At 39.7% G+C, this 26,353-nt stretch overlaps 3 protein-coding genes across 4 annotated transcripts; all 3 read right to left on the reverse strand.

The window, feature by feature from the left end:
* Positions 1-608: 608 nt before the first annotated feature.
* gpatch3 (G patch domain containing 3) lies at positions 609-9,839 on the reverse strand. The gene is made up of 7 exons (XM_053487481.1): positions 9,414-9,839; positions 3,568-4,019; positions 3,231-3,405; positions 1,657-1,716; positions 1,365-1,486; positions 1,042-1,169; positions 609-934 (listed from the first exon to the last, which is right to left on the reverse strand). The coding sequence occupies exons 1-7, from the start codon at positions 9,823-9,825 to the stop codon at positions 757-759; spliced, it is 1,527 nt and encodes a 508-aa protein (XP_053343456.1). The 5' UTR covers positions 9,826-9,839; the 3' UTR covers positions 609-756.
* Positions 9,840-12,016: 2,177 nt separating this feature from the next.
* Positions 12,017-25,990, reverse strand: smpd5 (sphingomyelin phosphodiesterase 5). Of its 2 annotated transcripts, none has more exons than XM_053487489.1 (8): positions 25,834-25,990; positions 16,600-17,741; positions 16,019-16,094; positions 15,779-15,919; positions 14,669-14,758; positions 14,198-14,261; positions 13,503-13,662; positions 12,017-12,509 (listed from the first exon to the last, which is right to left on the reverse strand). In XM_053487489.1, the coding sequence occupies exons 2-8, from the start codon at positions 17,656-17,658 to the stop codon at positions 12,408-12,410; spliced, it is 1,692 nt and encodes a 563-aa protein (XP_053343464.1). In that variant the 5' UTR covers positions 17,659-17,741; positions 25,834-25,990; the 3' UTR covers positions 12,017-12,407. The 2 variants fall into 2 exon arrangements, with proteins under 2 accessions (XP_053343464.1, XP_053343465.1); XM_053487490.1 differs by lacking the exon at positions 25,834-25,990 and adding an exon at positions 20,092-20,236.
* Positions 22,438-26,029, reverse strand: LOC128513824 (speriolin-like protein). The gene is made up of 4 exons (XM_053487373.1): positions 25,834-26,029; positions 23,582-23,779; positions 23,335-23,459; positions 22,438-23,055 (listed from the first exon to the last, which is right to left on the reverse strand). Exons 1-4 carry the CDS (start codon positions 26,027-26,029, stop codon positions 22,723-22,725), a joined length of 852 nt encoding a protein of 283 aa, XP_053343348.1. The 3' UTR covers positions 22,438-22,722.
* Between the last annotated feature and the right edge of the window lie 324 nt (positions 26,030-26,353).

Raw genomic sequence — 26,353 nt, forward strand, 5'->3', positions numbered from 1 at the left:
TAATGATATCGTATCGTATCGTCTCTGGTCCCTGGTGATTTCATCACTATCTAATACAAGGTGGTATCAAAAAGTTTTGAGAGTTCACCTGTTCACCATTCTCCTTCCTTGGACCACTCCTGGTGCCTCCTGACCACTGCAGTTCAGAACCATCTAACAAGAGCTGCAAATTTGGATTAGCTCCGACACTCATTTGGACATCACAATCTGGCCCGTGTCACAGTTACTCAAATCCTTACACTTGCTAATTTTTCCCCTTTATCCCCCTTATAAGACCATGTGACAGGGGCGTCAGTGTAATAACATAACCAGTGCTGTTTCCGTCACCGCTCAGTGTTAGGGTTTAGTGTTACAGCACTCCAAAACAACTTTTGAAAAAACAAGTTGTTTTGGAGAATATAAATTAAAACTCTAATTGTACTCTTACACCCATATTTAACTTTATTGTAACCATAATAAAATATATATTTAAATTGATATTCGTGACAGGATTGCTAGGATTAAATACTTATTTAAGTTAGTAATTTACTAGCCTAAAAAGTTTGAAAAGTACTTTAAGATTTATTGAAATAACTTCAGCTTACAAAAAAAAAGTTCCATTGCAGGCATTTTGTTTCTTTATACTTTAATAAAATCGAGTTACGAAATGATACACCAAGTATAAACACCCTTTAAAACAAGGGAATATCATTAGAGACATCTCATCTAAAAAAATAAAACGGTAATAAATACTGAATCCTAAAGTGAAATGAAAGGTCAGCTCTGCGACTCCTCCGGACGGCGGTGTGTGTGCTTCATGCTGGTGCTCGGCTGGCGGCGCAGGACCGTGTCCCCCCGGTCGATGTCTCTCGGCTCGTCGTAGATGGTCGATATGATGAACTCGGGCCGGGGTTTTTTAAGTGGTAGGAAAGAGCTTAGCTTTTCTCCGTGGTAGCTGCACAGAAAAACAAACGTGGCATGTTAGATTAAAAGAGTGTCAGTGTTGGGGTGAGACATGACAGGTGAGAGTGAATATGTTTAAGGTAAAAAGTGCGCACTTACCCGAAGCCTCTCTTACAGTTGGGATGCTGCCCTTCATTCTCTAAAGCCTCGGGAATCCCTGAGCGAGAGTGTCCGAGGCCCTCGCCGTCTTTCCAGCCCTGTTTCTCCATCACACGTCGGCCCACGCCCTACACAGGACAAAACACACACACACAATATTTCCCTGTGTTTATACTTTGTGCACAAGTTCTGGAATTAAACATCAGAATACATCCGTAACCAGCTGTTGTTTTTTTTTTAGCCTTTTGATCAGTTCTGTGTGGATATGTCATTTAGTGAAATTGTAAGATGAAAAATAAAACATTACACTGAAACGTTCTTACCTTTGTGAATTTCTCAAACTTGCCGATTTTCTGCTGGCTGCTCCCCGGCTGCTCCACTCCGTCCCTCAGTCGCTTCTCGTAGCGCATACTGACATAGTCTCTGGAGTCCATGTCTCCTCCGTCTGCTCAGGAGCAATGCAAAAGTAACCATGGCGATGGGAGATAAACGGTAATGAACCATTAACGCTTCTAACAAGTCGTTAGAACATTTCTGATTCAAACTCGGCTTTAAAACGACATCGTCCGGAAAAAAAAAAAATTGGGACCTTTAATTAGTTTTTCTTTATCGTACCTTTATCGTAGTAGACGCTCATGTCGACGTCCCAGTCGTCTGCCGTCTGCTCGTCGAAATCTACAATAAATAAAAAAAAGATGAATAAATGAGTATAAAGCGCACACTGACGTCTGTGGACTGGCGCTCAGTAAAGCTCGCTTCTTTAACATGTACGATTAGTTACAGAGACGATCACTTGGTGAGTTTAAGGTCAATATACTGTTTACACATTAAAAGAAGCTTTTTCCCATCATTTCAGAATTTTTTTTAATCCATGTTATATACATATTTTAAATATATCTATTAAAAACTAATAAATATTTTATTACAGCTTTAATCCGTTTTGTAGTTATTTGTATTTTGACCTAAATATGTGACTTGCTTTAAGGATTTTTTTTTTTTAATTAAAGCCTGTTTAAGTGTTTTTTTGTTTGTTTGTTTGTTTGTTTATAATGTCCAATTCTTTGTCATTTTAAAACAACTTAACACAGCTTTAATATGGAATCTAATCGCTTTTTAAATAATAATTTAAACTAAAAAAGCAGGTGATTCAGCACCATCAGCCTAATCAACCAAAAATCCAGCCGAAAGAGAACATGATGAAGCCTGCTGTATGTTGCGCTTGGATTCATGGTGGGGATGGTGGGGGCAGAGGAGAGACCCGTGTGTGTGTTTTGTGTCTTTAACCGCTGGCAGCAGACAGCATGAGACCAAACAAAGTAGGAAGACACTTAGAGACAACACACCGCAGTCACGTTAATAAGCCACTCGACTTCTTTGAAAGAAAGCTCTAGATAAGTGACGACGTAAGTCTGTTATAACAATAGCACGTGTATTTTATCAGTTTTGAACTTGATGTTATTTGATCTTATTGGTTTAGGAATTGATATTTCAATAAATAGTAAACTTGTCCGTTTTCATTATCATTTTGTTGACAAGTGGGGCTTGAAAATTCGCCCAACCGCCTTAAGTGGGGAATGACAGAAAATGTTTGAGAACCACTGCTTTAATAAGTGTTTTGCTTTATTCTCGTTACTGTTGTATTGTTAAATATTATTAAAAATTGTTAAATAATTTAGTTAATTTGTAATATTAAATTAAATATTGATCCATTTATAATCACAGGTATCCTGACATTTACATTTTTTTATTTATTTGTTTGTTTACTTGTTAATTTATTTGGACTTCCTAAAATTATTAAATACCGCTTTAATGTTTAATTCTATTTTAATGAATTAAAATTTTGAACAGATTTAGATTTTTTAATCACAGTCTAAGATTTAATTACATTTTATTTATTTGTTTTACTGTAAATATTTTTTTTTCTATTAACAGTGTATATTTTTAAAATGTATTTTTAAAGCTTTTTGTTATATGTGTAACTGGTTTATTCTGTACAATTTATTCTACAAACTCTGCAGTCTAATTTGGATAAATCTGAATATTTAAACCTGTGCAGCATCTGGCATCTTCGTGGAGCGCGGTGGTGTGTGTGTGTGTGTGTGTGTGTGTGGGAGAGATAGATGTTAATGCAAATGAGAATGGAAATAAGAAGGCAGATGTGACTGCAGATGTGACGGGCGGTGACTGACCCCCCTCCTCCTCCTGCCAGTACTGAGCGTCGGTGTAGAAGACGAGACCAGACCCTCCTTTCTCCCACTTGAGCTCGATCTCCTCCTCGTACAGACGTTCTTTACTCCTCTCCTGAGACGTCACGTCATCGTGCAGAGCCTCGTGTCGCTCCCACTCCTCACACCGGTCATCATCCTGACACACACACACACACAAAGAGAGATAGCTTAGTGAACATCATGTGTGTCACTGTAACACCAGCCAGACTTCCTGTCTATATCTGTTTTTTTTTATTCAATAACCGTACACTTATTCGTACAGTATTATATTTTGTCCCAGTGTGTAAAAATGACTCACATCATCTGGTCCCGACTCCGACTCCTCCTCCTCGCTCTCCTCTCTGATTGGCCGCTCCTCGCTCTCCCGCGTCCCACCTCTCGGTTTCTCCGTGCTCTTCCCCGGAGCGACGCCCCCAGGCCCATAGATTTCCACACCTCCCGCGGTGAACACGCTCTCCTCACTCGCCGCCACCATGGGCGTGTTGTAGTGGTAGGGGACGTTGCCGTAGCGACGGTGCGACCCGGTCTTGGGGAAGGTCAGGCCGAGTTTGCGGATGAGACGTGGGGGGAAGCGGCAGGACTGGATGAGCTGCAGGAACACGCCGACCGGAGTGCCCACGTTCCCGGCGGGCATGAGAGCGGGCGGGGTCAGCTCAGGCAGGGCGTGGAGATCGGCTTTAGTGAAACGGTCGCTGTGAGCCCCGGGACGCCTCAGTTCCGCCTTCGTCTTATACGGGAAAGCATCCGGATCTGTGCGGGAAAAATGCGTCACCTCGTTTTAGAAAATTTGTTTAGATTTATTTTAGCATTTTAATATTTGTATGACAATAAAATTTTTTTTTGATCAAAGTTTTTTTATTTATTTTCAAACTTTACAGAAAAAAAACACAACAAACCACAACAAAAGAGAAGAGAACACAAAATCAGACCCTCCCATTCCCCCCCCCCCCCCCCAACACCAGACAAACACAAGGATGCCATAACAATCAGATGTCCATAAATAAAATAATAATAAGTAATCTTCACACACACTTCCTTTACGGTACTATCTTATCTGCGTTTATAACCTCAGCAAAAGTTACGAAAGGCTGCCAAATTCTATAAAATGTGTCAGTAGACCCTCTAACTGTATGCCTGATTTTCTCCAGTTTAAGACAGTGCATCACTTCCCTTATCCAATGGCTAAATGTGGTGGATCAGGATCTTTCCATTTAGTCAAGATTAATCTCCTAGCCAAAAGGGAACAGAAGGCCAATATTTTAATTTCCCTTTGGTTAAAACTGGTATTTTCTGGAGGCACACCAAACAATGCAACAAATGGAGTTGGCTCTACTATCTCTCCAAATACTCCAGAAAACGTTTCAAAAATATTGGTCCAGAACATGTAGAGTCTTGGACAAGTCCAGAACATATGCAGCAGAGTTGCAGGAGCCTGTCTGCATCTGTCACACGTGGTGTCTATATCAGCCTTAATCTTAGAGAGTCTGACTTTTGACCAATGTAGACGATGCACAATCTTAAATTGTATTACAGCATGTCGAAGGCAAATGGATGATGAGAAAATTCCCTGTATTATTTTGTGCCAGATTTCCTCTGAAATTGGTTCATCCAAATCTGTCTCCCATTTATTCCCAAGTAAGTCTAAGGGTGTTAAATCATACATATTGAGTATTTCGTAAATCCTGCGTATAGTTTGTTTTTGGACTGATTTACATTCAAATATTGAATCTAATAAAGAAAGTGGAGGGCATGATGGGAAATTATTAGAATTCAATGCCACAAAGTTCCGAAGCTGCAAGTACCTATAAAAATGTGATTTGGGAATGTCGTATTTCTGTACCAACTGTTCGAAGGATGCAAAATTTCCATCAATATAGAGTTCAGACAATGAGACCAAACCCTTTCTAGCCCAAACTTTAAAGGCATCATCCATCATAGACGGAACAAACATGTAATTTTTAGCAATTGGGGCAGCCCGTGATAACTCCTTAAGGGAAAACGATAGTCTGAATTGATTCCAGATTTTAACTGAATGTATAACAACTGGATTAGAGGTCAAACTAGAGATTGGTTGAATAAATGGTATTTTAGAACACAATAATGCTATTAGAGAAGTGGGCCTAACTGAGGCCCCCTCCAGAATTGTCCAAACAGGGGGATTAATGTCATTATTTAACCAGAACAACAGCGCTCTTATATTGGCTGCCCAGTAATAATACATGAAATTTGGAAGTGCCATCCCTCCTTTTGCACGAGGTCTCTGCAGTATAACTCTTTTAATTCTTGGTGTTTTTTTGTTCCAAATAAAGGTTGAGATCTGATTATTTAATTTGGAGAAGAAAGATTTTGTTAAAAATAACGGAAGGCACTGAAAAATATACAAAAACTTGGGCAATACATTCATTTTTATTGTATTAATTCTTCCACCCAATGAAAGATGGAGGTGGTCCCAACGCTCAAGATCTTGTTTAAGATTGGATAAGAGAGGTGGATAATTGGCTCCGAACAAGTCTTTATGATCATGCGTAACCCAAATCCCAAGGTATTTAAATTTTTTAGGGCTAATCTTAAAGGGAATTGAGCTTAAAGATGACAGACTGACCCCATCACCAACAGGCATTAGTTCACTTTTCTGGATATTAACTTTATAGCCAGATATTTTGCCAAACTCTGTAAGTAGAGTCACTAACTTAGGTAAGTTTGTCAGGGGTTGTGACAAGTACAATAACATGTCGTCTGCATAAAGCGACACCTTATGTTCCAATCCTACCCGTTGAATACCATGAATATCGGCTCTTTGTCTCAGAGTTAAAGCAAGTGGTTCCATTGCGACCGCAAATAGGAGTGGAGACTGTATGACAATAAAATTAACATAATTATTATTATTTTTTACTTTTTTATATTAGGGTCGCAAGTTTCACAGATTTTTCGTCGAATATTTTTCGTCGTATTTCTAGTTTTGAAAAACATAAACAACACAGCTTCCTAAAACTTTGCTCACGCCTGTTTGTCTTCATCCAAAACCTGCGCATTGCCTGACGCTCACGTGCGCTCTCTTGGGATGAACAAGTTTAACAGATACTGTAGATGAGCTATGAAGTAATATTACGCAAAACATTACTGGCTTCTGTGTTTTTTACTTAGCAGCAATCAACCGACGAGCAGTTTTCCTGTTTTCTGATTATAATTAGTTGGAAAAATGCAAAACGATTCCATCAAACTAGCCTTGTACCTGACCGCGCTTAATACTGAATGGACCGTTAATAAATATTGTGGGCGTGGCTGAATAGCGATGGGAAGTTTGAATCATTTTAGTGACTCGGTTCTTTGAATCTCGTTCATCAAAATTAACGAATCTTTTTTTGGGTCATTTAGTTAATTTCGTTCTTTTTATCAAAAATAAAATAAAATGTTGCATTTTTCAATAAAAAAGACTCCCAATACGTCTACATACACAAATTTAGTCTATAGTTTTAGTAATTGAAATATTACAATGCAGCTAAGGACATATTATAATAAACAGAATGAGTAGCTCCTTTCTCATATCTTCCAGTCTAAGTCATTCGTTCTTTTGAATCTATTCAACCGCATAGCGTCTATGGGAGTCACGTGACAAAGAACCGAGCGACTCGGAGTAGAAGAGTCATTGAGAAAGAATCGCACAATTCTGTTTCCTGTATATAACATACGGAGGTTTTGCGATGATCTGCTCATGCACGCCCAGTAAAAAATTAACGAATCACGCTCCAGGACTACTCGTTAATAGGGAGCCACGGAAAAAAAAACAATTACTGTATATATTGTTTTATTGTGGATTATTAAGTGTAATACACCAAACTGTCTTAACTGCATGCTTACAGTGATTCTCCAGATATCAACGGTAGCAGCTTTGAGGTAGAATGTTGTTGGTCTTTCGGCTGCTCCCAGCAAGGAGTCGCCACAGCGGAATATCCGGTCCACACTACAACTTGGCACAGGTTTTACGCCGGATGCCCGTCCTGACGCAACCCTCCCATTTTTATCCGGGCTTGGGACCGGTACTGCATCGAGGTAGAATACCCTGATTTAATGAGTTGCTTTAAAATCTTGTGATAATTTGTGATAATCAGCATGTTACTATTATTATTATTATTTAATAAACCTGCCATTGTGTATTATGACCAACTTTTGACTTATTCCTTTCTTTCTTTTTTGTAAGTCTTTTGGATAAAAGCTTATTCTAAATGCATAGCGTAACTTTCTTCTAAAAGGAGTCTGTGTACAAACCTGTGGGAACGTATTACAAAATCTGAGCGCATGGATAATTAAACTTAGAAAACAGATGTTTATTATTATTAAATATGATATTACTATTATAATGAACTCTAGGCACGTAACAGCGATCAAGACCATTAATACAAATTCTTGTATAATGTTTATTTTGTGGCAAATTTATTTTTCAGGGTGTTGTCATAAATATTGTATATAATAAAAATAAATATTGTTCATGATGAAAAATTAGACGAAAGTAATTTTATTATAAAATAAACAATATAAAAGTATACATGCTGTATATAAAAAATATATACATGTTCCATATACAACATATATATTTTCATATTGCTTTTTTTTATTTTATTGTCTCATGTAATTTGTAAACCATTAACCTATGAATTTATGTTCTTATATAATATTTGATAAAGATTATGTAGGGGGGGATCCATGGCAGGGGGACATTTCAGCGCATAACACCGGAAAGACAGAATCATGACGCTAATATAAAGGTCTATGGAGTGTAGGAGCTGTGTGGCAGTGTGCGTATTAAAACCGCAAACTGTTTTAAAATTTAATAGCAAGTCTGGATATGTATTACAGATATCCGTAATTCAGTTCTTTCTAGGCAAAATAAAAATGTCAGATATCCACAAAGGCATTCCTCCTATCAACAACGGTCTTTCCAGATCTCCACAACGTCGTTCTTCCTAGGACGAATGATGTCACTTTTCCCATTCATATCTATGGAGTTTCCCTTAACAGATATCTTTAACTCAGTTGTAGATATCCACATTGTAAAATGTAGATATCTACAAGTAAATTATGACTATCCATAATTCCTGTTAGATATATCTACAATTTAATTCTGACTAGTCACAATTCCAATTCAAGATATCATCAACTCCCCTCAATTAAAGATATTCATAATGTCCTTTTTAGATATCTTAAATTCTATTTTAACTAGTCACAACTGAATTATAGATATCTTGAACTGGTACTGTCACTAGTCCGAATGAAATTGTAGATATCTCTAACAGGAATTGCGAATAGACATAATTTAGAATCAGAGATCTGTTATCAAATTATAGAAATCTTTAAATGAATTTTGATTAGAGACATCTCAAATGAGAGATATCTTTAACTTTCATTCTGCCTAGTCAAATTGTAATTACAAATATCTTAAATATAGAGCTTTGACTAGGCAAAAGATCGTTGCAGATATCTGTAATTGTGTCCCAAGTTACGGCAAATAGGAGGACGGGACAGGTTTGATGTTGGCGGGAGCAGCACTTAGGATAGACTAACTTTTTGTATAGTGAGTTTTGTATGTCAGGATAGCAGGAGGAACGATGTGTAGTTTCTGTTCAATACGAAGCAAGTTTTTCCTACAGCGAAGCTCTCGCTCCCCACAAAATCCTGGATTGTGTACGAGTTCTATTTCATAGCATATTCTAAGTATTTTGTCTACAACAGCGACCGCCATTTCTTCTGCTAACTGTTTAAATAATTTGTCTGCTGGGAAATATCCAGTGGGAAGCCTTTCACCAGCAACATCGGACACGACAATGCTGACGAGTCAAAATGACGTTTACGATATCTTTAACTTTAATTCTGCCGAGAAAAAAAACTCAGTTATAGATATCTGTAATTGTAAATTAGATCGAATATCAGTTTGAGTGACGTCATTGCAGATATCCCTAACTGTCATTGTGAGTATCCATAACTGAATTACAGACATCTATAATAACTGTCACTTTGACTTGTCAGAATGCGATTACAACTAGTCAAAAATATGTTGTTGATATCTGTAAGGTTTATTCCGGATAGTAATGTTGTTAAATGTTGTGTGTGTGTGTGTGTGTGTGTGTGTGTGTAATGACGCGGCCTCACCGCTGTGATCGGACACTTTAATCCTGCGGATCAGACACCGCTTCACCAGCCAGTTCCCCCGCGAGTCGATCCACTGGTTTCCGCTGTACATCTTCACAAAGCGCTCGGCGTCTCCTCTCTTCACACACACCACACAGCAACACACACCCTCAGCTTTACCCCCACTCTCCTGCTTCTTCTTCTTCTCCTCCTCATCCTCACCTTCCTCCTCCTCCTCCTCAGTCTCTCTCTGAGTCTTTTCTGCTTCCGCTGTGTTTATTCTCACTTCCGGTCTGTGTCTGTAATGGAAACACTGGAATCCTCCGCTCTCTATAAACTGGCTGAAATAATTCCTCAGGTCCGCGGAGCGAAATGTAACAGGAATGTTGTTCACCACGAAATAGACTCCGTCTCCTTCCTCTGAGGCCGCCATGTTTGTTATGAGAGTCTAACCGGAAACCGGATGTTGCTGTTTTTGTTTTTTACAATAAAAGTCGCAAACGAAAATAAAAGTCCCCCATTGTGTGTGTGTATGTGTGTGTGTATATATATATATATATATATATATATATATATATATAAAATAAGAGTCGCAAACGAAAAATAAAAGTCCCTTGTACTTGGACATTTATTTGCGACTTTTATTTGCAACTTTTATTTAATTTATATATTATATATGCCCCTTGCCAACTGATCCAAGCTGATAAAAGAGCAAATTTGACTGAAATAACCACTCGTTACAACCGAGGTATGCAGCAAAGCCACAACACGCACAACCTTGAGGCGGATGGGCTACAACAGCAAAAGACCCCATCGGGTACCACTCATCTCCACTACAAATAGGAAAAAGAGGCTACAATTTGCAGGAGCTCACCAAAATTGGATAGGTGAAGACTGGAAAAATCTAATGAGTTTCGATTTCTGTTGAGACGTTCAAATGGTAGAGTCAGAATTTGGCGTAAACAGAATGAGAACATGGATCCATCATGCCTTGTTACCACTGTGCGGGCTGGTGATGGTGGTGTAATGGTGTGGGGGATGTTTTCCTTGGCACACTTTAGGCCCCTTAGTGCTAATTGGTCATCGTTTAAGTGCCACGGTCTACCTGAGCATTGTTTCTGACCATGTCCATCCCTTTATGACCACCATGTACCCATCCTCTGATGGCCACTTCCAGCAGGATAATGCACCATGTCACAAAGCTCAAATCATTTCAAACTGGTTTCTTGAACATGACAATGAGTTCACTGTACTAAAATGGCCCCCACAGTCACCAGATCTCAACCCAATAGAGCATCTTTGGGATGTGGTGGAACGGGAGCTTCGTCCCCTGGATGTGCATCCCACAAATCTCCAACAACAACAAGATGCTATCCTATCAATGTGGGCCAACATATCTAAAGAATGCTTTCAGCACCTTGTTGAATCAATGCCGCGTAGAATTAAGGCAATTCTGAAAGCGAAAGGGGTTCAAACACCGTATTAGTATCGTGTTCCTAATAATCCTTTAGGTGAGTGTATATATATATTTTCGTTTGTGACTTTTATTTTATATAGGCTTTATATATAAATAAAATAAAAGTTGCAAACGAAAATAAAAGTCCCTTGTATATATATTTATATAGGGCAATATATATATATATATATATATATATATATATATATATATATATATATATATATATTGCCCTATATAAAATAAAAGTATATATTCTTCTCCTCCTCATCTTCCTCCTCCTATATATTCTCCCTTAAGGCAGTTCTGAAAGCGAAAGGGGTTCAAACACCGTATTAGTATGGTGTTCCTAATAATCCTTTAGGTGAGTGTTACAGCCCTGTAATTTAATTATCATTAGGGCAAATTAATTAATTTATAAATGCAATCTTAATGATAAAACTCCAATAAATAAATAAGTAAATAAATAAGTAAAATCTATATAAGCCAAAATAAAAAGGAAAAGAAAAATAGTATGATGTATGTGATATTAATAGGTATAATATTTATAATATGATCATATTTTATTTAATTCAATTCAATTTTATTTATATAGCAAGTTTTAACAATGGTCATTGTCTCAAAGCAGCTTTACAAAAATGAAAAGAAAATATAAAAAGAAAATTTATGAAAGTGTGTATTTGTGAAAAAAATGTGTCTAGATAATAATTAGATTGTCCCTGATGAGCAGTGGCAAGGAAAAACTCCCTAAGATGGCAATAGGAAGAAACCTTGAGAGGAACCAGACTCAACAGAGAACCCATCCTATGTTATCATATTAGTATGTACCATAAAGCAATAAATTTAGTATTAAAATATTAATACCAGTTTCTTTCTGGATATATTATATATAAAATATTAATACCAGGGGAGTGCAGGGGCAGTTATGATACAGACCCAGGAGCAGACAGAATTCTGGAGCTGAGGCTTGAGCCTGAACACACTGAGCTTTCCCTGTCTCTAAGAAAGAGTCCCGGCAGTCTGTTCAGGGACTGGACCAGCCACGTCTCAACCCAGAGGTGAGTGCTCATTCACACGAGCTAACTTTGTATAAAAATAAATCGATTCTAATATGAATGTATATAAAACTCAACTGTTTTTTTCTATTGACAGAAATAAAACCATCAACCCACGTATGAAAAGTTTTTATTAAAATATATGACACGAGTCTTTTGAGAGTGTGATGGAGGAGAGGACGGGGAGATGGAGGGTTATTGCCGTGATGTCGGTGCCTCTCAGTGGATTCTGATCCATGCACGAGGTGATGACTTTACATACAGTCCATGCTGAAGGAGTGCAAAATGTACATTTCATTTCATGCCATCCAGTTATTATTTATGATCCCCAAACCGTAAGAGTGTCTTCCATCAGACCCGACAGGACTCGTCCTGACCCTGATAAACTGTACTGTGATCAGGTCAGGCTTCAACTCCTGATATATAAAACACTGGTACAGCATAGGGTTTTATTTTATTCTATTGTGTGTGTGTGTGTGTGCATGCGTGTGAGTGCGTTCCGGCTCAAGGCCCTGAGGAGTCGAGTGTGACGCTGAGTCTGAGGCCCACGGGGATGTGATCCGTTAAAGTAGCCAGCTGAGTCACGTATGTAACCTCCTCCACGTCCTGAAAGACAAACACAAGACAAGAAATAAAAACATGAAGATCAGATTAGATCAGAATTCTGTAACTCTAACAAAGTCTTCCGCATCTTCAGGACACAAATGTTATTTTATTCCTTACACAAGCGTTTGACCCCATCAGTTTAGTTACTGTATAAAGAAAAAAAATGCCACGCATACACACACACACACACACACACACTCAGCTGTTGCTCTGTGTGTGAGGTCACCCTGAAATTCCGGCTTTATAAAAATCTCAACCGGTTCGTCTGGTCTGTAGCGTAAAGCCTTACAGCACAGGCACAGACACACACACACACACAGGAGCGGAAAGGGTTAGCAGCAAAAACACAAGAAGAAAATATATTACATAAAATTAAGTTATAATATTTTAAGCAAAAAAGGCACAATTTGTTAACAAAATATTATTAGGTTTCTCCCCTCTAAATACTTTTTTTTCTTAAAATATAACACTTTTATTATTTTCTTTTTTTGATTTTATTCCCCAAAATACTAAAAAAAAAATTTTTTCTAAATATAACAATATATATAATGTTTAATAATAAACCTTTTTTTTCTAAAATTTAATATTAATATTACAACTTTTATTTTCAAAATATTACAAGATTTTCAGATTTTTTTAATTATAAATTAAATATTTTGTTTTATAAGTATGAAATATAATATAATATAATATAATATAATATAATATAATATAATATAATATAATATAATGAGTTTAGTTCTTAAAAAACAGTGTGATTTCTTTTCCCTGAAATATATATTTTTAATAAAAAAAAAATCCTAAAATATGGCAACAAAAAAGGGAGTCTATTATTTAATTATTGTGACTTTATTATGTAATTATTGTGACTTTATTATTTAAACACTGAGCTTTGATTTCTGGTAATCCTATGTTTTGTATTTAAGCTCTCAGCTGGTCTGGGGTGTAATTATATATCAGCAGAGGTAAGGTTTGAGTCGTGCAGCGTCTCACCGCATGCCAGCGCTCAGTCAGCGTGCTCTCTCTGTAGAGAAGGTAATCGATGCGGCGGCCCACCCAGGGCTCCCCGGGTTCAGGGTACACCAGAGGGGCGTCGCCCCGGGGCACGGGGGGCGCCAGGTAGAGTTTACGCAGCTCTTCGTTTTCCAGAGTCCTGGATGACACAATAATGTTAAACACAGAGAGACGGTGTGATAACGCTGTGTCTCTTCAAAACGTAACGCTTCTTACACACACTCGTGTCTGATCTCTTTACAAAGTCTATAAATACAATATAATTACATAAACACTATGATTATAATCAAATAAAATCAAACAAAGTATCTCTTTAAGTGTAAACATGTCCAGTTCCAAAAATACATTTCTTTTTCCACATCTTGGCATTTAATACAGGCTTCAAATTTATTGGCACCCTTATTAAAGGGTTAGGAGAAGTGAAGTTAGGTTAGACAAAGGTGATGGTACAGTACAAATGAACCTGAGGGAGGGGTAATAATTATGATAAATCTTTTTTTTTTTTTTTTACATTTATTTTTCTTTCTGGGAATACGTATACATTAATCAAAGGTTTTGCTTATATTCATAGCTTGACTATGACATTACCAAGGGTGCCAATAATTCTGAAGCTGATTCATTAATAATGAAGATAATTAATAACTAATTAACTGATGAATGTAAATAAGGTTTACCTCTGCAGGTTATCCGGCGTGTTCACGTCCTCATCGTATAACGTCGGCTGCTGTAACAGTGTGCCTGCGGGAGTTAAACACACATCCAGTCACTGATTATTTTACCGTAACAGCACAACACACACACACACACACACACACACACACAGTGTTTTATTCCTTTATTTATTCGATTCCAGCTGCGCTCGTGTCCTTTTTCTGTTTATAGTCACATTACATCTTACGATTAGGGGAAACGCCCCTGTCGTACAGCTTTACCTCTGACCTTTTATAAAGCGCTGACACTGGAGACTCCTTCCAGAAACGATACATAAACACAAACCTCCTTACAGAGACGATGTGCAGCACCACACTGCCAGAGCTGTTACATCAACATCTCCTCACCAATCAAGCCCTTCTTCGTTATATGTAGTGTGTGTGTGTGTGTGTGTGTGTGTGTGTGTGTGTGCAGTGTGTGTGCAGTGTGTGTACCTATAGCCCAGGGTTTCTCTCTGCCAGCTGCGGCTCTACACGGATCAGTGTAGTCGTTAAACACAGTGTGTTTCTGCTCCAGATCATCATCTGAACAGCAACAAAAAAAGGAGGGAAAAAAAGAATAAAGAAATACATAAAATTAAGAGACAAAATGAAACTAATCATATTCCTAAACATACACCAAAATTTATTTATTTTTTTTTGTGAAAAAATAAAATATTGAATCATTATTCAACAGCTGACTAAGAAAAATGCTGGATCAAAAATCATATAAAAATTAATTTTAAAAAAAGTGTAATTAATTAACAATGAATAAATAATATCTATATTAAAAATGTATAAAAGTAACAATAAACAATAAAGATATTAAAAAGTATATAATAAATCAACAATAAATACATAAAGATATAAAAAAGTATAAGTTAATAAATAAATAATAAAACTATACATGAAATATGTTAACATTTATAAATAATGCAAAGAATTGTAAGATAATAAAAAGCAAATAATAATAATAATAATAATAATAATAATAATAAAAATACATACAATAGACCAAAGGAATTTAAAAGAACAAAAATCTCTTTGAGGAAAAAAATTGCAACAACAAAAATATCAAATGTTATTGTTCCATATTTAATAAATGCAAAAAAAAAATAATAATGAAAAAACAAGAAATGTTAAAAATAAGCATAAAGGATAAACTCACAAAAATTTAATGGAATGAACCATAAAATACAAATGAAAAGTTTTAATTAAATATTGATTTTAAATTAAATATAGGTTTTAAATATGTAATAAAATTAAGTGTAAATGAAAAATAAAAAAAAATTCAAATAATTAATATCAAAAAGGAATGACAAAAAAAACAAACATATTTATACAATTAATTATTTAAAAATAAATAAATAAATGAAAAGCATTTTATGATAATAAAATAATAATACAAACTAAATAAGAAATATTGAGAGAACTCTGTGTGTGTTACTGTACTTGTGTGTCTTACAAAGGATAATTTATTTAAAAGAAAAAATCAACTAAAATAAAATTTAAAAGATGAGCTCTACAGGCATCAGGACGATTGATTTATGATTGTTCTTGTCGTACCTGGAGAGCAGTTGTCGAAGTTAAAGTCTCCACAGAGCACGTCGAACACCACCGCCTCGTCCGGCTGCCTGGTGGTGGTCTGGAACTCGCAGATCCACTGGCGGATCATGTCCAGCTGCTCGCACCGGATCTCTCCTTCACCTAAAGATAGGAGGAGACAAACAAAATAAAAAGGTGCGTTCACGAGCGCTACAGAAACAGACAAAAATACCAGGCGAGAGAGACGGATAGGTTTCGTACCTTCTGGAGCGTGAAGATGAGAGCAGCTGAAAAACCCCACTAGTTTCTCCTGTCCTCTCTGTAATCCTGTCTGTACCTAATTTTAAAAACAAAATATAAAACATCAACAAAATAAAATAGAGACAAATAAATAAAATAAAAATGAAAAAAATATCAAAATGTTTTTTTTAATTTGCATATAAAGACACTCATTAATGTAAACCTCGAATGTTTGTGTATAGTAAACGAGTTATTAATACTAGTTGTTCAACAAGAACAAAAGTAATGGCACCCAATAAAGAGAAATAATCGTAAAAAAAATGTGCTGCAGTGGCTGAGCTGCATTATTTCATTAACACACACCTCACCACAAGGGGGCGCTGTTTCACCGTTTAGTCACCATTTCGACTTTTTCAGCTCTTTTTACCTTTTATGGATTCTGTGGTGTGGCCAAATGTAATATGGAGCTGATGGGTGTTTGAAGAAACCGAAACGTTTATCTTTAATTTGACACAAAAAAATGTATATTTATTTTGACTTTTAATATTAATTAAGGTGGATTAATATTCTGTAGGATGTTTGTGCGATATTTCTGCAAGCACCTTCAGAGAGAGCAGGCCTTTAGCGGCGAGCGCGTCCTCTCCTCGGCCATTGGGGAAGCAGCGGTACTGCGCCTCCAACACCGGGAAGCGACTGGCCACCAGCAAGCCGCTGTTGAAGAACTTGAAGCAGGAGCCGGAGCTGCAGGCGTACGTGCCCACGTCATACAGGATGTGACCGTAGAGTGGAGACAAGATCTCAGCCAGCTTGGCCGCCGCCCTTTTATCGAACACTTCCTGCAGGCACAAGATGTCCACATCGGCTGGAAACAGGGCCGACACCTCCAGCGGTGTCTGTAATGCTCGTGGCGGCTTCACATGGCTTTCATTCACCTGGAGTTCGTGCGTGTGGTTGCTCGCTACGGCGCCTCCGGTGGACGTCTGGAGGATTTCTTTCTCGGCATCTGCGCCCTGTTCCTCTCTGAGTGCAGGGGAACTTTTATGAACGGCCCCATCCTGTTCTGGTGTCACCTGGGTACCGGCGGCGCCGTTGGAGGCGGGGCCTGAGTTCAGAAGGCTGGAGGACGAGCTCAAGGGTCCGCAGCTACTCGGAGAGTGGACGAAAATACGGATATTCGGCCGACTCACGCCCTGCACGATGTTGCGCCCGATGGCGAGAGCCCGCCTCTGCGTGTGTGCCAGGTTATTAAAGCGCGCCAGGCCGCCTGGCAGGAGGCACAGATTAGCGGTTAAAAACCCAAAAGTCAGCTTTCCAGACTCCTCCCACCCGGTATTACGGTCATGCATCTTAATCGTCGCCTCCCGCCGCTTGTAACAGAAGGGACGACGCAGGCACTGAAGCGGCGCCCACAACAGGAAGCCCAGGAAAGCGAAAGGCGCCGAGATGAGGAACAGGAGGAGGAAGAACAGCGACCCGAAGAAGACGACGAGAGGGTGCAGGTAGCACTCTTCCTCCAGTCTCCGTCTGCGCTCCAGGGTCGTGGACACGCACACAGCAATGAGTCGGTCCAGGGACCAGAAGCAGGGGAAGACGAGGCCCCATCCCAGGGCGTGAAGGCCCCCGACGAAGCCATTAGGGAAGGGGGATTCTCTCAGAGGCATTCCTCGTCGACAAGGACACGCAGCAACCAGGGACACGACCGATCATCTCCCGTCCGCATCGGGTTTATCGTCTGCGGCCCGCCCTGTAACACAACATGATCAGATGTTCAGTCTGACCTCATCCTGATCTAGATCTCCAGATTTAGTTAGTTAGCACTGAAGCGCAGGGTTAGATGGGAAAACTAATCCAGCCTGAATAGTGCTTTGGACCTGGACCTTCTGTATCGGGTTACTCTACTCTATACTCTATAGACACCGGATCTGATAAGATATTCTCTTATGTCTCATTGTATTATTATTAATTTTATTATAGTCACATATTTTATAGCTACACTTTAACACAAGCCCACTGACTTTCATACTACGTTTAGAACAAACAGGATTTCATTTCTTTTTCTCTCAGTACAAGATAATCCAAGTCCAAGTCACTTCAGACGTCCCCCACCCCGCCCCGAACATGTGGCATCTTAATTAATTAGCTTGACGTATTTACTTCAAAATCCCTTTTTTTTAAACACAGATTTATTTAAATTCTCTTTCTTCTGGGAGGTGCACATGATTAGATACACGTGCTGAGATCATTTCCTTTCGAGTCGATACGAGCTCAAATGTCACGTCTATGAACCTAGGAATATCCACTTAGTCAATATTCCGCTGTATTACAGTAAAGATGTAATTCAGAATTTATACTGTATTTTTATATTGTATTAGTGGTTCGATTTGAATACAGGAAGCTGTTTACTACAATAATGTAGGCAAAAGTAGAAAAGGTCTAAATAACGCATCACATTTAACTACCAGCTTTAACAATCTGCAACCAGAACAACACACACCTCTGACCAGGTTTTACCTGCGTCTCAACACCTGTTATGTAAATCCGGAGAATAATTGCGCCCGGATCAAGGTGCAAGGTGTGGTCGATTCTGTGCCGAACTGCATATAAAGTTTTTTGTTTTTTTTTAGTGGTGACCTACTTGGAAAAGGTAGTCACCTTCCGCACCTCTACACAGCTGCATGACTGAAGAAAGAGAGAGCTTTAGTAGCGCTGGTGTCAGTGTTGCCAGATCTATTTTTTTAAGTCCAAAATTAGAATTTATTGATTCGTTCATCCTCAGTAAATGTACTTTCGTTTTGTCTGGTTGATCCGGATTCCGTCCCAGCGAAAACTCGCCACGCCTGGACACGTCTCAAGTGTATCACAGGGCTACGCCCACACTTGATAGTTTATCCAATTTATGACATCTGACATGATATTGGGAGGAAACCGGAGAACCCCGGAAGACGGACATGTGGAGAACTATAGCTATACTGTAAAGGTTATTACAAGCTAATTACATTATTCAGCCTAAACGTCTACGCAGGCAGTTTCTCGCAGAGGTCTCATTACTTGACAGATGTGTACACTGTCCATCCATGCGTCCATGGATCCTGTGATATTCCCAGCTCTATTTTCTTTTCTCAATCTTCAACCAAGACTCTGGCGAACGGAAATCAATCCTGAATGTTTAAACGCTAATTTGATAAAGAAATGTCTTGCTATGGGGTGGTATCAAAAAGTTTCAAGACTGGATTTGCAGTGACGAAACGTTGGTGTGCGGGTACGAAGCGATAGTCACATCCACACCCGAAAAAGTCGAGGCTGGTCTGCAACTCGACCGAATGCATGCTCATGGTCTTTTTTATATATATTTTTACGACATTCACACCATTGTGCATCGGGGATTCGTCCTCAGGGGACCAGATCGTCTGTCAATAGTGAATTTTTCTGCCAGGGTTTAAACCATCATGTACGGCAAACCAAAAAAAAAAAAAAAGGGAGTTGTAAACAGAGCTAAGCTTGAAACTTTTTGATACCATCTTGTGTACTGAACCTCTACAGCTGTTCTGGAATAAAGTGATGGATTCTTTTCAGACCTGGCAACCCTGCACACCTTCCTGCACTGGTACCTGATCCAACTCGTTAAACAGCACTCATTTATTTTAGAATTAAAATGTTGATTTTTTTTTTTATTAGACGACAGTTTCAGAATCAACAGAGAGTGGCTGTGAGAAACTGACAGGAACGAAAAGAGATAAAAGGGAATGAAAGGGAAGGGAAGGGAAAGCGGGTCGGCGGAAATGCAGCAGTGAAAATGAATCAAAAGCCTGTAAAACAAGCAGAGCGGGCGGTGACGTCAGAGCCGGACAGCGGAGTCGATTCGCGGAATTGATTCCTAAATGGTGAATAAAATGACATGGAGCTCTCCCGCGCGCGCCGCCGATTCACGAGACCCGGGACTCGACTCAGCGCGAGCGGCGGTTAATCTTCTCCACCTCCACCATTTTTTTTTGGTTTCACATTTTTTTGTCTGAAAACCCTTCCTACAACACGGCTGGGTGTCTGGCTCGGTGTGTTAGCCTGCGAGCTAACTGAAGTGTACCTGGTGTACTCACCTGCGCCGAACCGCGAGGGTTTAATCACCAGATTTCATCTTGATGTTAAACACAAAATCACACCGAAACACCAGAACGGGACACTGACTGCAGTTTGACTCGTCCTCTCCCCTCTGCTATCTCTCTCTTTTTCTCTCTCTTCTCCCCTCCTCTCTCTCTCTCTCTCTCTCTCTCTTCTCCCCTCCTCTCTCTCTCTCTCTCTCTCTCCAGCGGTTTCGTGTACCGTATTAGGTCAGGCTCGCGCCCGCACGTCTTTTTGCGCGTGCCCGCGGCTTGTGTTGAAGGTGTGGTGGAAGCAGAGACACACACACACACACACACACCCTTCAACCTCCTCCATCAACCACACGAACTAATCAAAAACTTCGATTCCACACATATGCAAAAGTATTCACACACTTTGAACTTTTCCACATTTTGTCACATTACAACCACAAAGTGGCACATAATTGAAAGTAAAAGTAAGTGGAAGTAAGATTATATAACTTTTCACAAATAAAAATCTAAAAAGTGTGCCGTGCATTTGTACTCAGCCCTTTTCACTCTGATACCCCTAACTGAAATCCAGTGGAGCCAGTTGGCTTTTGAATTCACCTAATCAGTCAATAAAGTAGATTCAACACTGGTGGCTCAGTGGTAGGCGTTTCGCTTGTCATGGGTTCGATTCCCAGTCACTGGACACAGTGCCGGTTCCAAGCCCGGATGAATGGGAGCGTTGTGTCATCCCGCGTAAATCCTGTGCCAAGTTGTTGTGCGGACTGGCTATTCCAAAACAACATCCCTCTGTAGTCCATGGGGGCCGTGAAGGTCAACGGTGGCCATTGTATTTATTCCCATTTTTACGACCGCTGGTCAACACTTACAGTACACACGCACATTTCACACACTACAGGCAATTTGGGAACACCAGTTAGCCTAATTTAATGTGCGAGGACTGTGGGAGGACAGTACCCTGAGGAAACCCACCAAACACAGGGAGAACATGTAAACTCCATGCACACACAGATGCACAGAGGTGTGCAGGCCGTGCAATCCTGCCCGCTACGCCTCCCTGCCCCCACATACAGTCCACCTGTGTATAATTTTATCTCAGTATAAATACAGTTTCTCTGTTAAGCCCTCTGAGAGTTGTTAGAGAACATTAGTGAACAAACAGCATCATGAAGTCAAAGGAGGAGTCCAGTGGGGACTCTGGAGGAGCTGCAGAGATACACATCTCAGGTGGGAGAATCTGTCCACAGGACATCTATAAGTGGTGCACTCCACAAATCTGGCTCTTATGGAAGTGTGGCAAGAAAAAAAACATTACTGATAAAACAGTCATAAGAAGTCTGATTTGCAGTTTTTTCGACAAGCCATTTGGAACTGATTACACTTAGTCCTTCTCACAATAGCTACATTTCAATATCTCGTTACAATGGTGACCCGTGTAGTCTGATCCAATAGTAGCACTAGTGTAGATCAAATTGATAAAAATATTAATGCTGGTTGGAAGAGAAAGGTGTTAGGCACACAGTGCACGACTGTTACAGTGGCAAAGGAGGGACCTATTTAATATTAGGCATTCTCAACCTTTATCTCCTCCACTCAACCTGGTGGTGAGAGAAAAACTCCCTGAAAAATAAACATTGACTCAAAATGGCTGACACCCAGGATCACACATAAGTGTGTGTATTCAACTGGTGCTGGCATTTCTAACGAGTGGTTGAAAAAAAAAGATTCCATTCGATTGATAGTGTGAAGATAAATCTCCATATTGAACGGACCGCCCACGGTATGAACTCCTCAAATGTCAGCAGTAAGATGAGATCATCATGGAAAGAAGCATTTAATGATGTTTTTGAGGAAGACTGGACTGGAAAACCAGCTTTAAAAGACCGGTGAGGAAGAGATCAGTGATGGCAAATGTAATTTACTGGACGCTAACTATCATAAAACAAGAAAAACAACAGCAACAATTCTGCATTTTCCTGTTTTAAGGTCATGGAGAATCCTGAGTGAATCCTGGGAACACTGGTAAAACGGGATGGGATGCTGAGCCGACCTAGGGCGTGATTCACACTCACATTCACACAATTTAGCATAGCCAATTCATCTGAAGGTTTGTTTTCGGGGGGGAACTGGAGAACCCATAGGAAACCCACAACTAAGAACATGAATCAGGATCAGCCTGAGATCCTGGAGCTGTGATGTGGGAACATTATACAAACACACTTGAAATAAAGATGCCTTAGAAATTGATGTCACTTTTCTTGTTCTTGTTCATGTTTATATCTTTTCTTTTGCACCTTGGTATCTTAAAATATTTTTTTTTGCTCTAAAAAACATTGCAACCTTAATCATCACGACCCTGAACAATAAACAACCGATTCAGACCTATAGAAAAGTTAAATGCTAACCTGGAGGCCATTAGCTTCTCTTTCTTCTTAACTACATAAGCCTCTCACCCCCAGTTAAAGCCCGATATCAGTGTCTTTAGTTCTGTTATGGTTCTTCTTGGTGTATGGAAGGTGATAATATGCATAATCTGTATAATAAATAAACGTCATGCTCCGGGCTGTTTCATGACTAGCATAAGTGAGTCCTCGTTTGCTCTGGCACTTGTGGAAGGAGAGACAGCGCACGTTGGCGCTACCACAGGATGAGTGGTTTTCCGTCCTTCTCAGCCAGGTAGCACAGGCAGCTAAAGAGGACTAGCATGTCTTTTAGCAGGGCTGACGGTGCCGTCTCGACCATCACACTGCGCAGGACGTCCAGGCTGTTAAAGCTCTGCTCCTGAGCCGTCTGTGCGTCCGGCCGTTCCTTCAGGATGCCGTAGGTGTTGATGATGAATTCGGCGAATGGAGGATGGAGCCTCCTACTGTAGCCCAAAGCGCCGAGACGATCCATCAGATCCACGTAGCGCTCGGTCAGCTCAGTCCGGTACTGCTCGTCCTCCTGTCCTGTCAGAGGATGTGTAGACACCTGCCGAGGACATTACAACAACATCACTGGGTTGACCCCGTCTGTTCTACCAGTAGACTGACCCGTGCCCATGCCAGCTCAACTGGCCTTTGCCCTATACTAATTCCCCTGTCCTATAAGACCTAGACTAGCTCACCTATTCTGTCCTGTGATATGTGACCCATTCTATTCTGTCTATACATTTACCCAGACTAGCAAGCCAGCGCACATATTCTACACTTGTTTATTTATGCTATGACCTACGACCTTTACTAACTAGCCTGAAGTGTATTTACTCACCTGTATGATCTTTTCTGGTATGTTCTGCACGGTGAAGCCATACAGTCTTGTCTGATGGATGAAGACATACGAGAGGATCCTGCGCTCCACCTGGAAGGCGATTTCACCTAAAACACGCTCGGGATCTGCAGGATGAGTCGGAGACACAAGGTTACCGCTTCCACTCAACTTCAGTGTAAAAGACAATAAGATTGTTTGTATGGATAAACAACTCCACCAGGATCATGTCAATCAGAATGAAACCCACCCTTCACTGTCTGGCTGGACGAGGAGGACAAGGATGAGGACGAGGAGGAGGAGGAGGACGATGAGGACATGACAGGACGTGCAGGTCTGCTTTGCGTGTTTTTCATAGGAGACGACGTGCAATGAGGTGTGATAAGACCGGCTCTGAACGAGTTCTCGCCAACAAACGAGTCACGGCCGTGGAGTATGGATCTCGTCCCTGAAAAGATTACAAAACATTGGGACTTTAAAATATGTTTTTTTACAGTATATGAGGCTGTAATAAAATCTTGCGCAATATGTCTCATCTTTAACACACTACCATACTGTATTAGGTTCGATTCCCCCATCGGTTCTGTGTGCACGGAGTTTGCATATTCTCCCCGTGCTTGGTGGATTTCCTCCAGGTTCTCAGGTTTTCTCCCACAGTCCAAAGACATGCAGATTAGACCTTATGGTGTTCCCAAATTGCACGTAGTGTGTGAATGAGTGTGTAAGTTGACCTGAGGTCCTACCACGGTCGTACAAAATAAGAATAAATACAATGGTCACCATTAGCCTCCATGGTCCCTAGTTGGACTACAGAAGTTCCTGGGTGGATGGATGGATATGCTGTTTGTCTTTTGTCTGGCCCATCAAGGGGTCGCCACAGCAGACCATCCACTCCGCCGCGCACAACTTGGCACAGGTTTTACGCCGGATGGTCTACCTGATGCAACCCTCCCATTTTTATCCGGGCTGGGGACCGGCTGGGGACCAGCGCTGCACACAATGGCTGGAGTTTCATCATTGGGTGGGAACTGAACACGGCACATTTTAAAAGCAAACGAGAAACCTAAAACAATGGGAGACACCAATGCCCATCTTTCCAAAAAGAAATTAAGTCTCTTCCAAGCAACATGTCATCTGGACACTGAACACGCTAGTTCATAAAACTCAAATAACTAGTGCACATCTTTACTTCCTTATAAGGGTTTTAAGAAGGTTTGGTTGAATTCCCATTCCCAGTCTACTGCAACAAGAAGGAAGTGCCACCTTGTGGCGTTATTTGTATTGATGTGTAGCCACAGGACTAAACCTCTGACTGTAGTATATGGGATGGTATTAACTTAAAGAAAGAAAATTAAACAACTAGTGACCATTTATGCTTTCTAAACAATCTAATATTTAATACTAATGACGAAGCCATGAGTGCTTTAGTGCTTTAGGAAGAATTCCAGTCCAAACTTTGGATATACCTTTGGACTAAAAGGTCTTCATTAGAGCCAGTTTCATTGTTGAGCTTTGATGGGTTTTTGCAAATGCACTTAACACAATACTGTTTATGTGAGAACTGTTCCAGAACAGCTGACTGGTGTTGTTGTTACTTAATGACCCAATGCCTTGTGTTATTACATAGTTTTAAAAAAGGAAATGCAGTCTTGGGCTGGGATGTAGAAAATAAATCCAAAATTGAGTCCAGATTAGTAAGTGGTACTAGGGTGCCAATCCATCACATGGCACACACACACACAACCGGTAAATTGGGAATGCCAATAAATTGATTGATTGATTGATTGATAGATAGATAGATAGATAGTGCATATTTATGCTTTCTAATAAAGATTTTGTGAAGGTTTAATTAATTTCCCATGTAGAAATTGTGATGGTCAAAAAATGTTGTATATATATCAGAAAAAGAAAATATATTTATATAATATTCATATTATCATAAATCGTAATATTATCATATATATACAGTATATATAAATATACTTAGATTAGATAGATTTAGCATTAAAATATTTAGAAAAGTTCTTCTCCTGAAGTGTGTATACATTGTTTTTGGCTGACTATGTATTTAATTAACACAACTATTAACTTCCATTTTATTCCTTTTTTTACAGCACACACTGCGGCTAAACCGATTTATTTATAAGAGACTTGTTTTGCAGTTTAAATAATAATAATTAAAAAAATCTAGTTAAATTGATCTTTCATACAGAATGCTGAGTGTACCAACAGCGTTAGTAAACACAGTATACAGGCGTACATCACTGAATATTACTGTAGGAATATGATGCTGTATAAGTCGAATGTCAGTGAAGGATCTCAGTAATACGACGTTTCATATTTACACATCAGACCATTCAGCCCACGACACCTAATAACCCTTCAGATCCTGTTTGTTTGAATTAAAACCCCGAGTGAGGATTCAGACCAGTGAAGGTAAAGAAAAGTTTATTGTTGTGTAACTGGTGTGTGTGTGTGTGTGTGTGTGTGTGTTCGAGCTACCTGGGCTGATGTGGCTCTTCTCCGTCATCGTGGTGTTGTTGTGGTGGTTGTGGTGATGGTTTGAGACGGAGTTCTCCAGCCTCGAGCGCAGATTGAGGTTCTCCTTCACCACACTCTGGAGTGTTTTCAGATCCTCCACTTCACGCCGGAGTTTCTCGTTTTCAAAAACGAGCGAGACTTCCAGCTCACGCTCCATCACATATGAGAAGTTTAATATATCAAACCACAAAAAAAAAAAAGATATTTTTTTTCTTTCAGTTTTCACCTCTGAGATCCAGCAGTTGAATGAGTGTTTGTTTTTGGGTTGCTCCTGAGTTCTGTGACATTACAAACCACAAGTCATAATGTCATCACAGAACGTAACTCGGCATGATGTCACAAATGGAGCTGCTGGACATGTGGCATGTAATAATCAGCGTTTATTTTCAAAGTTTGGTCTCGAGGTTTCCACTGGACGCTACCCGAACCGTAACCTACAGTACCACCAGTCCGGACTGCTGAACAGCTCACTATGTTATTT

The sequence above is a fragment of the Clarias gariepinus genome, chromosome 26 (assembly GCF_024256425.1).
Source record: "Clarias gariepinus isolate MV-2021 ecotype Netherlands chromosome 26, CGAR_prim_01v2, whole genome shotgun sequence".
Classification (NCBI taxonomy): domain Eukaryota; kingdom Metazoa; phylum Chordata; class Actinopteri; order Siluriformes; family Clariidae; genus Clarias; species Clarias gariepinus.

Bases quoted from the DNA above. Each gene is read 5' to 3' on its own strand.
- LOC128513824 (XM_053487373.1), bottom strand. From the start codon at position 26,029: ATGGAGCGTGAGCTGGAAGTCTCGCTCGTTTTTGAAAACGAGAAACTC. The intron at 23,780-25,833 runs GTAGCTCGAACA...TAATCTTTTCAG, and splicing joins GAAGAGCCACATCAGCCCAG to GGACGAGATCCATACTCCAC. The intron at 23,056-23,334 runs GTGAGTAAATAC...TGTCCTCGGCAG, and splicing joins TACCAGAAAAGATCATACAG to GTGTCTACACATCCTCTGAC.
- gpatch3 (XM_053487481.1), bottom strand. From the start codon at position 9,825: ATGGCGGCCTCAGAGGAAGGAGACGGAGTCTATTTCGTGGTGAACAAC. The intron at 4,020-9,413 runs GTGAGGCCGCGT...TTTCCCGCACAG, and splicing joins TAAAGTGTCCGATCACAGCG to ATCCGGATGCTTTCCCGTAT. The intron at 3,406-3,567 runs GTGAGTCATTTT...TGTGTGTGTCAG, and splicing joins CGGAGTCGGGACCAGATGAT to GATGATGACCGGTGTGAGGA.
- smpd5 (XM_053487489.1), bottom strand. From the start codon at position 17,658: ATGCCTCTGAGAGAATCCCCCTTCCCTAATGGCTTCGTCGGGGGCCTT. The intron at 16,095-16,599 runs GTGCTTGCAGAA...TTTTAAAATTAG, and splicing joins AAGGCCTGCTCTCTCTGAAG to GTACAGACAGGATTACAGAG. The intron at 14,262-14,668 runs GTACACACACTG...TAACTCCCGCAG, and splicing joins AGAGAAACCCTGGGCTATAG to GCACACTGTTACAGCAGCCG.